Raw genomic sequence first — 14,832 nt, forward strand, 5'->3', positions numbered from 1 at the left:
ACATTAATTGGTGGAGAGAGGAAAATTTACGAGTGCAAACTTCCTGGGAAAATGATTGGCTTCCAAATGCAGGACATTGCTATTTATTATGTAGGGAAATAAATCCATGTAAACGTTAATTTTAAAAAAGCTCAATACTTTTGGTCATGATGCATCTCCTTTAAAAAGTCTGGCAATATAAAAAATATTTGGGATGGTATTTCTGGGGGAGGGGGGTCCTTATTAAAGCTGGAGAGAGTGCCTGGCTCTCCTCGAAGGCCCTCAGTGTATCCACCTGCTAAAGGGGATGGATTGGAATTCCACTGGAAGCTTTTTCACTGCTGCTCTGTAATTAACCATTGAAGATTGCTGCTGAAGTCTGTTACTCGCTAGATACAACTTATTTTCTGTGATGCCTGATGCTTGCTTCCTTGCTGACACCGAAAGAAATGAGACACATGTCTGCAGTTTCTAAGTCTCTTATGACTGCATTGTAAACAGTTAGTCAGAACTCTAGTTAATCATTATTGTTAATATGACTTCATCCTGTCTGATGTGATTCACTTTTGTTGCAAGTTGCTGAGACTCTAGGAAGCATATCACTCTTTATTGCAGTATGTGAGTGTAAATTCATTTGGAAAATCTTCTTGGCATATGGGAGCTTCCCAAGACTCCCCCTGGAGGTCTCCTTGTCAAATTAAGCTCAACATGGAGAAACTTGAATTCCTGATCTCTCCTCCTGAACTTTCTGCACCCCAATACTGTCACTGTTGAAGATTACACTGTCATCCCTATACATAATGGGTATTAGCTTTGACTTACTTGCAGTCAGCCTGTGTCCTTACCTTGCCTCTTCTTCCTCCACAATATTTCTAAGATTCAACATTTTCTCTTTCCAGGCAGTTAAAATTCCTCATTCAGTACCTCATCGCCTGGCTTGACTTCTTTAACAGTTTTGAATGGAAGATGGCAGATGATCTTTCATGCCGATTGCTTGGTCAGAGCAATCAGTGTGAATTGTGCCTTTCTGAATACCTGCATTGGCTCCCCTTCTCCACTACATGAACTCTTGTCCTCCTTTTAAAGTCTCTGCATAACTTTGTCCCTCCCTACTCAGTGACCATCTATTGGTTTATGTGAAAGAGTTTGGTTTCTGTCTAGTTCCTAGTGGAGAGATGTCACTGTCATAGAATATTCCATGAGACCTGGTTGTAACAGGCTCTGTAGTTGGTCTCAGTAAATAGTGCAGTCATGGAGACTAGATTCCCCTTTATCCAGTATGGGCTCACTGGTGATGTGGGGTAGACTGCGCTGCTACTGCTCATGTTGAACTTGTTCTGTGGAAAAATGGAGGACCTGGACCTTCAGAACGGCACTGATGATCAAAACAAAAATTCCAGAAGTCACTTAGCAAAGATATTGTCTGCCATTTCCACTGACTTCAGGAATCCTAGAACAATTCTCAGCCCCTATTTTCTAGTCAGGCCACCATGTTAGAAATGGTTGTACGTTGCATGACTATAGAGTTATAGTTTGAAGTTGCCTGCCCCACTGAATTCTCAGGTGCCGTGATCCAGATCTCCCTTTCTTGTAGCTTTCTCAACATTAAATACTTCACCTGTCTCCCAGGAGTGAGCAGAGCCTCCTCCACGCTTTCACATCACAGCTGAAGTAAATGTATGTCCTTAAGGAAATAATCCTTGAGCTATTTCATTCCAGCCTCAGTCAGAGCTCCTGGGAAAGTGACTGACTGTTCAATGACTCACAGGTGCATGCCTTCAGATTTACCTGATACTGTACTTGGTGATTCACATCTCTTCTACTGAAAGAATCAACAGCTCTTATTTTCCCTTTACCTCACAGTCAGAGTGTTATGGTGTTTGTTGCAGCTTTGGGGATCCCTCAGGTTTTTCTTTTCTTTACAGCTCATCAGCTTAATGTAAAGATTTTTAATACGACCATCTCCATTGTATCTGGGTGCTGCACATAACAGTTAGTAGAACCATCACTGCACCTGTTCTGTCCGATGGAATATTTGGAGGATACTAATGGGGAAGAGAGAAATGTCAGAGGACTGGTTTCCTTCTTTGTAGAGAGAACTGGCAAAAAGAGCTGTGAAATGGAATACTGGGAGCAATGTGAATAAAAATCAATTTTATTTTTTTAACCAAAATAATTGCATCTTTTTATATTGGATTTTTTTATTCTGTTTAAAAGATTTTTGGAAAGATATTTAAAAATCTGAACTTAATGTAAAATATGCTAAGGTGTAAATTTTATTAAGTTCAGAATATTTAAATATGCTGCATCCATGCATCTGTCAAAAACTTTAAATTTAAAAGCTGCTTCTCTACATAAAGAGAAAATCGGGAGGGCAGGCGAAGGACCATTTAACTTGAGATCAACCTTTTTAAATATGGTGCAATGAGTCATGTACTGTGCTAAGAGCTTCTTTTGTTTAATACAAATACATTTTATATGCTGTTTTGTGTTTAAATTCTAATTGCCACCCTAATGCAGCTTGCTACAAATCATGAGCAGAAAGTTGATGATCTAGTGAAGAAGCAATGTCATTCACCATTTTCTAATATACTAAAAATGTACAATTAGCTTAATATTTTGAGATTCTGATGTAATTGCTTAAATATGTATAGCTATGGTGTACCCTCATAAGTAGCAAAAAGATGTATCCCATCTAGTATTAAGGCTTTATTAAGTTGTAAATCAGCATGTTTTAATGGTTATATCAACCAGTGCGAGTGTACTTTTCCATTTGTACTTCAGTTATTTCCTAAAGAAAAGTTGATTTGAATTCAGTGACTTTTTTTTTTTTTTTAATGGAGACTTTCCACTTGGTGTTTTAAATTGCTTTGATTTTAATCTACCCTGACAGGGTGAGAAGAGGGTAATTCTGTATTGGGATAGTTTGCTTTCACAAATGCTTACCATAGTTGGCACTTCTAAATAGACATTAACCTGTCAGCTTCAAGCATTCAGCTGGACAGGTGGTAAATCACATGCTGCCAGATCAAAAAAATTAGCTTGTTATAGTATAAAATATAACAAGCTAGAACAATACCGTGTGGATGAAATAATGGAAGTAACTAGCATGCCAAAAGACTTGACAGGATGTTTTTCTCCCCAATAATTCAATGTTGTTACCAACAGCCTTGTAACCTTCTTGAAACTCTGCTTTGCTCTCTGATTATTTTGATTTTATGAAAACAACAAGGCTGCAGCTGAAGAAGTGGGGTTTTGTACTCACGAAAGCTTATGCCCAAATAAATCTGCTAGTCTTTAAGGTGCCACCGGACTCCTTGTTGTTTTTGTGGATACAGACTAACACAGCTACCCCTCTGATACTTGATTTTAGGGTTTGTTGCTTCACTAGCTAGTTTTATGTGGACCTGCTAACTCATGTCTAAAACATAGAATATTTAGGGTTGGAACAGACCTTAGGAGGTCATCTAGTCCATTCCCTTGCTCAGAGTAGGACCAACACCAACTAAATCATCCCAGCCAGGGCTTTGTGAAGCCGGGCCTTAAAAACCTCTAAGGATGGAGATTCCACCACCTCCCTCAGTAACCCATTCCAGTGCTTCACCACCCTCCTAGTGAAATAGTGTTTCCTAATATCCAACCTAGACCTCCCGCCCTGCAACTTGAGACCATTGCTGCTTGTTCTGTCATCTGCCACTGAGAACAGCCAAGCTCCAGCCTCTTTGGAACCCCCCTACAGGTAGTTAAAGGCTGCTATCAAATTCCCCTGTACGCTTCTGCAGACTAAATAACCCCAGTTTCCTCAGCCTCTCCTTGTAAGTGATGTGCCCCAGCCCCCTAATCATTTTTGTTGCCCTCTGCTGGACTCTCTCCAATTTGTCCACATCCTTTCTGTAGTGGGAGGACCAAAACTGGACACAGTACTCCAGGTGTGGTCTCACCAGTTCTGAATAGAGGGAAATAATCACTTCCCTCGATCTGTTGGCAGTGCTCCTACTAATACAGCCCAATATGCTATTGGCCTTCCTGGCAACAAGGGCACACTGCTGACTCGTATCCAGCTTCTCGTCCACTGTAATCCCCAGGTTCTTTTCTGCAGAACTGCTGCTTAGCCAGTCAGTCCCCAGCCTGTAGCGGTGCATGGGATTCTTCCTTCCTAAGTGCAGGACTCTGCACTTGTCCTTGTTGAACCTCATCAGACTTCTTTTGGCCCAATCCTCCAATTTGTCTAGGTCACTCTGGATCTTATCCCTACCTTAGTTGGTTCTTCAGCACTTGTACGGGGAAGTTGTCCTCAACACTCTCCAAAAACTTCCTGGATTGTCTTTGTATTGCTCTCCCAGCAGATGTCAGGGTGATTTGAAGTCCCCCATTAGAATCAGGGCCTGTGATCTGGAAACTTCAGTTAGTTGTCCAAAGAGAGCCTCGTCTACCTCATCCTTCTGATACAGTGGTCTATAGCACACACCCACCACGACATCACCCTTGTTGCTCTTGCCTCTAAACTTAACCCAAAGACTCTCAACAGGCTTTTCTCCAGTTTCATACTGGAGCTCTGAGCATACCGCTCTTTTACATACAATGCAACTCCTCTTCCTTTCCTCCCCTAACTGTCCTTTCTGAGCCATTTATACCCATCCATGACCGTGCTCCAGTCATGTGAACTGCCTCACCAACGTTCTGTTGTTCCAATCGCATCATAGTTCCCTGATTATGCCAGGTCTTCCAATTCTTCCTGCTTGTTTCCCAGGCTTCTTGCGTTAGTGTACATGCACCTAAGATAACTAGCCAATTTCCCTACTTTCTCAGTGTGAATCAGGAGGCTTCCCATCTTGTACCTTCTTCCTGGTGTTTCCTCTTGGTATCCCACTTACCTTTGGGCTTAGATCACCATCCCCTGGCGAACCTAGTTTTAAAGCCCTCCTTAATAGGTTAGCAAGCCTGCCTGCGAAGATGCTCTTCCCTCTTTTCGTTAGGTGGATCCCATTTCTTCCTAGCAATCCTTCTTCCTGGAACAACATCCCATGGTCGAAGAATCCAAAGCCCTCTCAGACACCAGCTGCATAACCATGCATTCACCCCCCACAATTCGACGGTCCCGTCTTGACCTAATGTTTACTAGGTGGAGCTTTCATTTCCCCATCCCCACCCCCCATTTCCATATCTACTCTGTGTTTTTTACCTGGGTTTGCGCTGGGATAGTTTTAAAAACACTGGGTCAGATCCGCAGCCCATGTACGTTGACTTAAATCTGCATTGCTACATTAACAATAGCTGAGGCTCTGGTCCATTCTTTTCAATGCTTTTGTAGAAAAATCACAGTATTTTGGAAATCTGTAACATTCCCTTTTCTCTTTGTTTTTAAAGCCATTTCATAGACCATATATATGGAAAAGGCTTATCCTTTTAGGTCACACATGTGCTGCAAGGGTTAAAAATCTATTGGCAGTGAATCATATCACAATTATAAACTTTAGAATCCTGGCACTTTGTAGATAACAGTGTTGAACTGCCTCTGACTGGAAACGACCGCATTCTTTTGCTGAATGGCTATATCTTTTTCTCACTGCAGCTGTGAGCTGAAATATGTCTTTAGAAAGCTAGAAGCATCCCTCTGTATTAGTTCTCTGAAAGAAATTCCCATTGCTATAAGTGGGAAATAACTGTTGGCTTCTATACTGCAGGGAAAGCTGATGATTACCACCTACATATCGCTTTATATCTCTTCAAAGCGCTTCACAATATTAATTAGCTAATCTGTGAAACCTATGAGGTAAGCGAATATTACTAACCGCATGTCTTTATTTTGGTCTGACAACTGACACTTCTGAGCATCTCCTACACTAGGAAACGTGCCAAGGGGAAGAAATTAAGTGACCTGTTCAAGCACATGTAGCCAATCCATTTGTAGAATTCAGAATAAAGTTTGGGAAGGGAGTTGGATGTGCCCAGTCTTAGTTGCCTAGATCATTTTGTCTATAACAGCAAGATACCATCTCTGTCACTCTTCTTCTCTCTCCCCCTGCCCCCCCGCCCCAAAGTGGCAGTAGGCCAAATCCTGACCTTTTAATTTAGGTGGGTGTAAGGGGCACAGAAGCCCTTTACCTCTCTATTTTCAAGACTCCAAGATGGTCAGAAGGGCTCTGAAGATAAGTCCCAAGTTTCTGCTAAAGAGGATGAAGAACTCCATAGAAATGCCCCATTCTGTCGTCCTTTCTCCCTTCAGGAAGCTGTTGTTCAGTTTTGCAATAATTTTTGCACAGCTGTCAGATCCCACATGCTCCTCTACCCCTTCCTGGAAGTCATCGCTGTGGAGGAGGGAATTTTTTTGGGAGCATGGTGTGCTGTCCTGCTTGCTCTCTAGCTACTTATTTGGGAGGACAAGAGGGGTAAGAAAATTGTTTGTTTTAGACCAACTTCTGTTGGTGAAAGAGATGAGCTTTTGAGCCACACAGAGTTCTTCAGATCTGGGAAAGGCATTCAGTGTGTCACCCCTGAATACAAGGTGGAACAGATTGTCTGTCTCCTTCCACATTGCTGAACACTCATCCTGGCAGCTCCAAAGGGGAACTGTGTGTGTTTCTGCTGTGGTGCTCCTTTTAAGGATCTCCATTGCAGATGCAGTGTCTTGGAGATCCACCCTACCTCCTGAAAGGGTGGGGGGGAGGAGATGACTTGTAGCAGTGTGGTTTGATCAAGTGTGAATCCCCTGGCATCACGTGGTACTGTAGCATTCCTCACTACCTACATAGTGACACTCCTCCAGGTCAGGCAGTTGGTTCGTCATGGCTGGGAAGCTGGCCAACATAAAGGGAAGTAGGGAGAAATGTGTTACCAGTCATAGAAAGGTCAAGATGATTAGGCAGTTGGGATCCCTGCTTGTCAGTAAGGATGTGGAAGAAGCTGATATTCCTGTAGTGGGCTTTTCACTGAAGTTAAGGCCTGAACAATCAAGGTAGGTCTGGGAAACAGTGAGGGGAGGAAGCCAGGCAGAAAATAAGATCTCAAAGTGTGTGTGTGTGTGGGGGGGGGGGGGGGGGGTTTCCTTCTGGGTTCTTCAATAGCTTGGCTGTCTTTTTGTTTCCGTTGCATTTTAGGACTGTTAACTTGCTGCTTTTTCTCCTGGATCCTCCTGGTCTACTAGATCCAAGGCAAGATACCTTGGTTATATAACTAATTCTCTATTTGCAGTTTGATACTTAACAACATATTTAAATTGAAATACTCCGTGACCCTTCCTTCCCCCATATGAACCAGGGAGACTCTAGCCCTTGTTTCTTTGTGTGCATCATCTTAGTTATGTTTAAACTACAGACCTTGCAGCTGTACACTGCAGTTGTAAGCTCTCGCATGTGGCCGCTCTATGCTTGCGGGAGAGAGCTCTCCTGCCAGCATAATTAAGCCACCCCCAGTGAGCGGCAGTAGCTATGTCGGCGGGAAAGCATCTCCTGCTGACATAGTGCTGTCCACACCAGTACTTCTGTTGGTCAGGGGTGTGGGTTTTTTTCACACCCGTGACCGATGGAAGTGCTAATGTTGGGCCACCCTTCCTTTTATGCTTTGTGGACATGTCTGTCTGCTCAGTTTCCATTTGGTAAACTGTTTCTGGTAAACACCCTCTTGCAGGTCCTGTGCTAGGGTGTGGCTGTAAGATTTCCCCCAGAACATGTCATGGAAAGTCATGTTGCAGTGCTAGAGCATGAGAAAGGGAACCTGATTCTAACAAGGTTCAAGGCAGTGGAGAAACAGGCCCAGGAAGTGCAACTAACAAGTAGCAAAACCTTGAAGCTGACTCTGCACAAAGTAAATTGAAAGAGTGTGGGTGCATGGGGACAGCCCTGTAATCCTGTTTAGCAGCCTTAGATGATACTTTTAGCCCTAACAGGAGTAATACTGTCAGATGGTATGTGGGTCTTCTCAAGCTGATGGGAGTTTGTCATAATTACAGAGGTAGCTGCAGCTTTTCGCCCCTCTCTAGGATTCAAGTATTTCAGACCCCTTCAGTCCAGCCTGTTCCTTATCTGGGCAAAACAAGCTTTATAATTTCAGTATCCTCTTCACAGTTTAATAACACAGACATTGTTTCCTAATCTCCTGCCTTCTTTACCAGGAAGCGTTTATAGCTGGAGCTGTTGTGTTACCTGCCGGCTATTAACCTAAACCTCTATGTGCCTACAGGAAACCCTTCCGTATAGTCCTACAATAAACATTTCCCATGAGTTGCTCACTTACAGTCAGGGGCGTGTGCAGGAATTTAAATTTCCCCACTTTTGGAGGGGGCACATTCTGTGCCCCTGCTGCAGTCCTGGGGCTGAAGCTCACTCTCCCCACTGCGGTCCTGGGGCCAGAAGAGTTCTGTGCCCTCACCCATTATTGGAGGGCCTGTGCCCCTACTTGTCCCCTCCCTCTTTTGCAGGTGCCTGCTTACAGTATTTATAAATTGATACAGATCAGTCCTTCAGTGGCCATTGAAAAGGTTTGTATTTACATCAGAGTGGAGACTCTGTGAGTTCAGTAATCTATAAAGCCTTATATGGCCACACAGTACTGCTCCTGTAGCCAAGAATGTACTATAATTATTCTTTCATTTGCTAAAATGCATGCTCTTTCTGTGTTTCAGGGGAAAATATCATAAAGTTTTAAGGTGCACTGAGGTACGATCTATTGCGAAAAGGAAAATTGAAATGTACTTTCTTTCGTGTGCCCTTGACTTTGGAGGTCTGAATTAGGTGCTACCATTCTCTATATTCTTTAAAAGAATAAAAGTCATGTAAGCAATTTCTGAGCACAAGTGAACACATTTTCACGCGGTACAAGAACCAGAGTTGTCGTTTGTTGTGTTTTTGTTTAAAATAACAATTCCTTTGCCCTAGCTATGGGTATTCTTGTTTGGGGTGCTGTGTAGCAACAGTACCACATTCTTCAGCATTCTCACTCATTTTTCTTGTTTTAACATTTTTATTACAGTAGTGACTAAGGGCTAACCAGCAGTGGGGCTCCATTGTGTTAGGAAATGTCAGAGTAGCAGGCTGTTCCTCCCTGAAGTGCTTAAAATCTAAATGGGAAAAGAGACACAGGTGCAGGAAGGGGTAGAACCCAGTAGCAGAATGAACAGTATGATAGGTGGGGATCAGCTAAAGGGGAAAGGAAGTTGAGGGGGGACAGGAGAAGAAGGGCAGATATGGAGTGAAGAGACTCCGAGGGAGGGCTGCAGCAAACAGCCAGTCAGCGAAAGTCCAATCAAAACCGATCCTTTGCAGTTGAACTGTCTACCAAGGTCCCTGCTTTGGCTGCTTCTACCCTCTACTGCCTGGAGTCTCTGGCTTGCTCCTATCTGTGATTTTGACACCACCTGGGTCCTGCTGTCCCCAGTGTGTGAGTCTCCCCAGGACACTGCTGGGGGAAGGGGTGACTCCAGCTGGTCCCCAGTTTACCACTTCCCCCCCACACTGCAGTAGTCCCAGCTTTGGCTGTTTCCGCCCTACTGCCTGTTCCGTACGTCGAGGGGGGAGTTGATAAGCACCCAGTGGAGAGATTTTTTCAAAAGACCTCTACAGTGGCCTAATTCTCTGCTCACATTGAAGTCTAGTAAAATTCCCACTGACTTCAAAAGCTTTCAAAACTGCTCCGTGTTAGGCTAAGCCCAACCAGTATATTTTGAGTGAATTGATCCCAGGAGAAGGAAAGACCTGATTATCAATAATGGGATTGTCCACGGTTCATAAATGACCAAAGTCCATATTTCATCACTTTATCTTCTAGTTTTCCATTATGAGCTTCTGCTGATAGGTGAAAGGGCACGCTGGCTGAAATATCTTAACGAGAAAGGGAGGGAATTGGTCTAACAGCTTGGAAGTTGACTTTGGCTCTCTTATGCCTTCTCTATCTCTCCAAAATAAACCTCCCTAGGTCCTCAGCACTATGAACTTAATTTTGAGTTCAATGTTTTGATATTAAGAGACGCTTCTCTGTACGAAATAATATGTTAGTTAGCCAAGCAGCAAATCCAGGTACTGCTATTTAGAGGTCATAAGAACGTCCATACCGGGTCAGACCAAAGGTCCATCTAGCCCAGGATCCTGTCTACCGACAGTGGCCAATGCCAGGTGCCCCAGAGGGAGTGAACCTAACAGGCAATGATCAAGTGATCTCTCTCCTGCCATCCATCTCAACCCTCTGACAAACAGAGGCTAGGGACACCATTCCTTACCCATCCTGGCTAATAGCCATTAACGGACTTAACCTCCATGAATTTATCCGGTTCTCTTTTGAACGCTGTTATAGTCCTAGCCTTCACAACCTCCTCAGGTAAGGAGTTCCACAAGTTGACTGTGTGCTGTGTGAAGAATAACTTCCTTTTATTTGTTTTAAACCTGCTGCCTATTAATTTAATTTGGTGACCCCTAGTTCTTGTATTATGGGAATAAGTAAACTTTTCCTTATCCACTTTCTCCCCATCACTCATGATTTTGTATACCTCTATCATATCCCCCCCCTTAGTCTCCTCTTTTCCAAGCTGAAAAGTCCTAGTCTCTTTTAATCTCTCCTCATATGGGACCCGTTCCAAACCCCTAATCATTTTAGTTGCCCTTCTCTGAACCTTTTTCTAGTGCCAGTATCTCTTTTTTGAGATGAGGAGACCACATCTGTACGCAGTATTCAAGATATGGGCGTACCATTGATTTATATAAGGGCAATAATATATTCTCCGTCTTATTCTCTATCCCCTTTTTAATGATTCCTAACATCCTGTTTGCTTTTTTTGACCACCTCTGCACACTGCGTGGACATCTTCAGAGAACTATCCACGATGACTGCAAGATCTTTTTCCTGATTTGTTGTAGCTAAATTAGCCCCCATCATATTGTATGTATAGTTGGGGCTAATTTTTTCCAATGTGCATTACTTTACATTTATCCACATTAAATTTCATTTGCCATTTTGTTGCCCAATCCCTTAGTTTTGTGAGATCTTTTTGAAGTTCTTCACAGTCTGCTTTGGTCTTAACTATCTTGAGCAGTTTAGTATCACCTGCAAACTTTGCCACCTCACTGTTTACCCCTTTCTCCAGATCATTTATGAATAAGTTGAATAGGATTGGTCCTAGGACTGACCCTTGGGAAACACCACTAGTTACCCCTCTCCATTCTGAGAATTTACCATTAATTCCTACCCTTTGTTCCCTGTCTTTTAACCAGTTCTCAATCCATGAAAGGACCTTCCCTTTTATCCCATGACAACTTAATTTACGTAAGAGCCTTTGGTGAGGGACCTTGTCAAAGGCTTTCTGGAAATCTAAGTACACTATGTCCACTGGATCTCCCTTGTTCACATGTTTGTTTGACCCCTTCAAAGAACTCTAATAGATTAGTAAGACACGATTTCCCTTTACAGAAACCATGTTGACTTTTGCCCAACAATTTTATGTTCTTCTATGTGTCTGACAATTTTATTCTTTTACTATTGTTTCTAGGACTAATTTGCCCGGTACCGACGTTAGACTTACTAGTATGTAATTGCCGGGATCACCTCTAGAGCCCTTTTTAAATATTGGCGTTACATTAGCTATCTTCCAGTCGTTGGGAACAGAAGTCGATCTAAACCCTAGTTAATAGTTCCGCAACTTCACATTTGAGTTCTTTCAGAACTCTTGGGTGAATGCCATCTGGTCCCGGTGTCTTGTAAATGTTGTCTATCAATTAATTCCAAAACCTCCTCCTAATGACACTTCAATCTCTGACAGTTCCTCAGATTTGTCACCTACAAAAGCTGGTTCAGGTTTGGGAATCGCTCTAACATCCTCAGCTATGAAGACTGAAGCAAAGAATTCGTTTAGTTTCTCCGCAATGACTTTATCGTCTTTAAGCGCTCCTTTTGTATCTCGATCGAGGCGCCTACGTATAGCCCAATATAAGTAAATCTTACTCCCATAGTCTGAGGTAGATAATGGACCTCCTAATTAGGATTTGTGTTTTGAATTAATGGGAGTTTCCCAAAAGCTGTGTGAGGAACATCACAAAGGAATGCTGGATGCGGAATATGTCAGTGAATAAGCGTGGGATGAGGATGTTTTGACTTGTTTTCTAAATAGGCGAAGACCATCAGATGCAGCTGGTTGTCAGGAAAACTGCAGAGGCCCCAAAGTGACCACCAGGTGATATCTGGTCTTGATGTCCCCAGACCTATGAGACCACTTTAATTTCCTTCTGAGAGAGGTGCATCTTGGACACTCAATGCATGGAACCCCATGGGCAAAGGATAATCTTGACTTCTTCTCCCTAGGGGCTTGATTTGGCATTACTCCCTTTTTGCAGCCAAAAGTTTGTGCTTGATGCTGAGTTTCAAGTTCATGGCAACTTGATATGAGACAGGGTTTGGTTATGAAACTTAAAAACAGACCTGGTGGCAGTACTCCATCATGCTGCTGGAAACATTTAGCAATGCCTTTTTAAAGCTCAAAGAGGCAGTCTTATGTAAAATGGGATATTCTTCAAAATAGATAATTGTGTATGGTTTTTATTTTGTTTTTTGCAGGGGGTGGGGCGTGAAGGTGGTAATGGGTGGAATGATTTTTATAGTGAATCTGTGTGACAAACCTCTCCATCATTCTACTGAATTTCTTGTTACAACCAAGAAAACAACACAACTTTGTACTAGACCATTCTGTGATGCCTCAGACAGACACCAAGGGGTAATTATTAGAGAAGTGCTTAATTAAGTATGAGGGTCCTATTCAACCACTTGTCGTACACAGCTTGTGACCCTGCTTTGTGTGATGGAAGAGCAGTAGTTGCTCACCCTGAATTCCCCCCGCTGCAAAGAAGTGAGCAGATGGGTTGGGGGTTAGAAGTAGCCCTGAAGCTGTCCTTTCTCTACACCTCCTCCCAGATGGCCAGCTGACATGCAGGAGTATGCTGCGCTGCAAAAAGAGTTTGAAATAACTTTCTCGCTCTCCAAATCAAAAGGGGAGGAGTTGTGGTTGAATCTGCTTCTGGGACTACCCTGCTATGTGCCCCTGGCTTACTCTAGGCAGCCTATAACGTTACAGTCTGGCCCTATCAGGCTGGTACTGTGGATGTCGGTTTCCCCCCGCTTTCTCTCTTACACCATTTAATGTAATTCCACAACAAACATCTTGTCTCATTTCTTATTTGGGGTAAAACCATTTGAAAAATCTTATTACTCCCTCTCCCTTGCTAAGCCTCTATGAAAATCTCCTGGGAGGAAAACTCTTGATTTTTAAAGGCATGATTAGAGGGTTGAAATGTGGAAATGGTGTTAACCCTCTCCTGCCCAGGTCTCAGAGTGACAGACCAACTGGTGTTGGCTGCTGGGCCTTTCTCACACACTGGGTTCTTTAGGACTTCTTCAGCATAACAGCTTTTGGCTGGGAAGCTTTGCTCTTTGTGGTTTTGGTTTTCCATATGGGGCATTCTGCTGCATTCCTGTAGAGAGATGGGTTAGGCATAATGCCCTGGAAGGCTTCAGTTTTCTGAAACATTGAGCAACTCCCGTGGCTGATGCTGACGTCCTTAGAATACGAGAATCCCAGAAAGCAGAACTCTGCAATGCCCATCAGCTCAAAGCTTTCGTAACTGTATGACTTGTAATCTAAATAAAACCAATTATGCAAATTTGATGCAGTATAGGAAGATCAAAAATACCACAGTGCTACAGTCTGTCACAGCCTAACAACAAAAGCTCCCACTGCACCATTCTTTCTCAGTTACTTAAAGCTGCATCTTCTCCCTCTCACTGCATACCACCATATTTACTATCACATCTTAAGTCCATCAGGCATGGTGGGAAAAGGACAAGCAGCCTGTATGCAAAGTCCAAGTCAATGTCTGTGCATGGAGTGTCTTGGGCCAAGGGGGGCACAGAAGGGATTGTGTCTGTTTTAATACAGAGCCTGAACCCATCGATGTGGGTCTTTGGGTTTAACTATAACTGTATAGTCAGTTTTGTTTCCCTCTCTCAGATGGCAACAGGGAGACAGAACTGGTTAAAAACTAGAAAATATTGTAAAGCCACAAGAATTGGCAGTGGGACTTGGAGTCATAAGAATGGCCCTACTGAATCAGACCAAAGGTCTGTCTAGCCCAGTATCCTGTCTTTCTTTCGACAGTGGTCAGTGCCAGGTGCCCCAGAGGGAGTGAACAGGTAATCATCAAGTGATCCATCCCCTGTCACTCATTCCCAGCTTCTGGCAACACCAGATGTCAGGTGTGGTATCTGAAACTTCACTGAATATCTTTTTGAAATCGACTAGATTTCAAGTTACAGTAATCCTTTTAATATAAACTTTTGGAATAGGGACTTTACTTTCTCTGAGTCTGAAGAAAGCTCACATTAAACGTCTGAATTTTTAGACTGAACTGACTTTTTTTTTTCTTCTTTCTTCTCTTCCTCCTTTGCAGATATTGCTGTATAGAAGATGCACTATTACCGATACTCTAACCCAGAAATCAGCTGTTGGTACAAATACCTGCTTTTCAGCTACAATATCATCTTTTGGGTGAGTACAAGGCCAAAACTCTCCTTCTGTAGCATGAGGTCCTCAGCCTGGGACTTGTCTCCCTGAAATGATGTCCTTCAGCACGTGCATATTACTCAGCGAGAAAGTGAATGGCATGGACTTGGATGGAGGCTTTTGTGATATGGCCAAGCATGACTGAAACACTCTAACTTCACTTCCAACTTAAATTGGAGGCAGACAAATGTCCAGATTTTTGGATATTGTCTTGTTGGTTTCAGCATGTCAGTAGGCTCAATCCAGTACAAATAAAAAAGAAAAATGTGGTCCTGGCTCCAGCGAGTTGACAGTTTAGGTTAGAAAAACAATATAGAAGT

The 14,832-nt window shown here is 43.0% G+C and overlaps 1 protein-coding gene across 4 annotated transcripts in view; it reads left to right on the forward strand.

Annotated features, from left to right (window-relative positions):
- The window catches only part of TSPAN14 (tetraspanin 14), a 91,922-nt gene that overhangs the window by 26,910 nt on the left and 50,180 nt on the right, over positions 1 to 14,832 (forward strand). For all 4 annotated transcript variants that reach the window (XM_054034516.1, XM_054034513.1, XM_054034515.1 and 1 more), the window contains one exon: positions 14,400 to 14,497. In XM_054034516.1, the coding sequence (XP_053890491.1) occupies positions 14,417 to 14,497 (81 nt within the window). In that variant the 5' untranslated portion in view covers positions 14,400 to 14,416. The remainder of the gene's footprint in view (positions 1 to 14,399; positions 14,498 to 14,832) is intronic.

Source organism: Malaclemys terrapin, chromosome 7 (genome assembly GCF_027887155.1).
Source record: "Malaclemys terrapin pileata isolate rMalTer1 chromosome 7, rMalTer1.hap1, whole genome shotgun sequence".
Taxonomy (NCBI): Eukaryota; Metazoa; Chordata; order Testudines; family Emydidae; genus Malaclemys; species Malaclemys terrapin.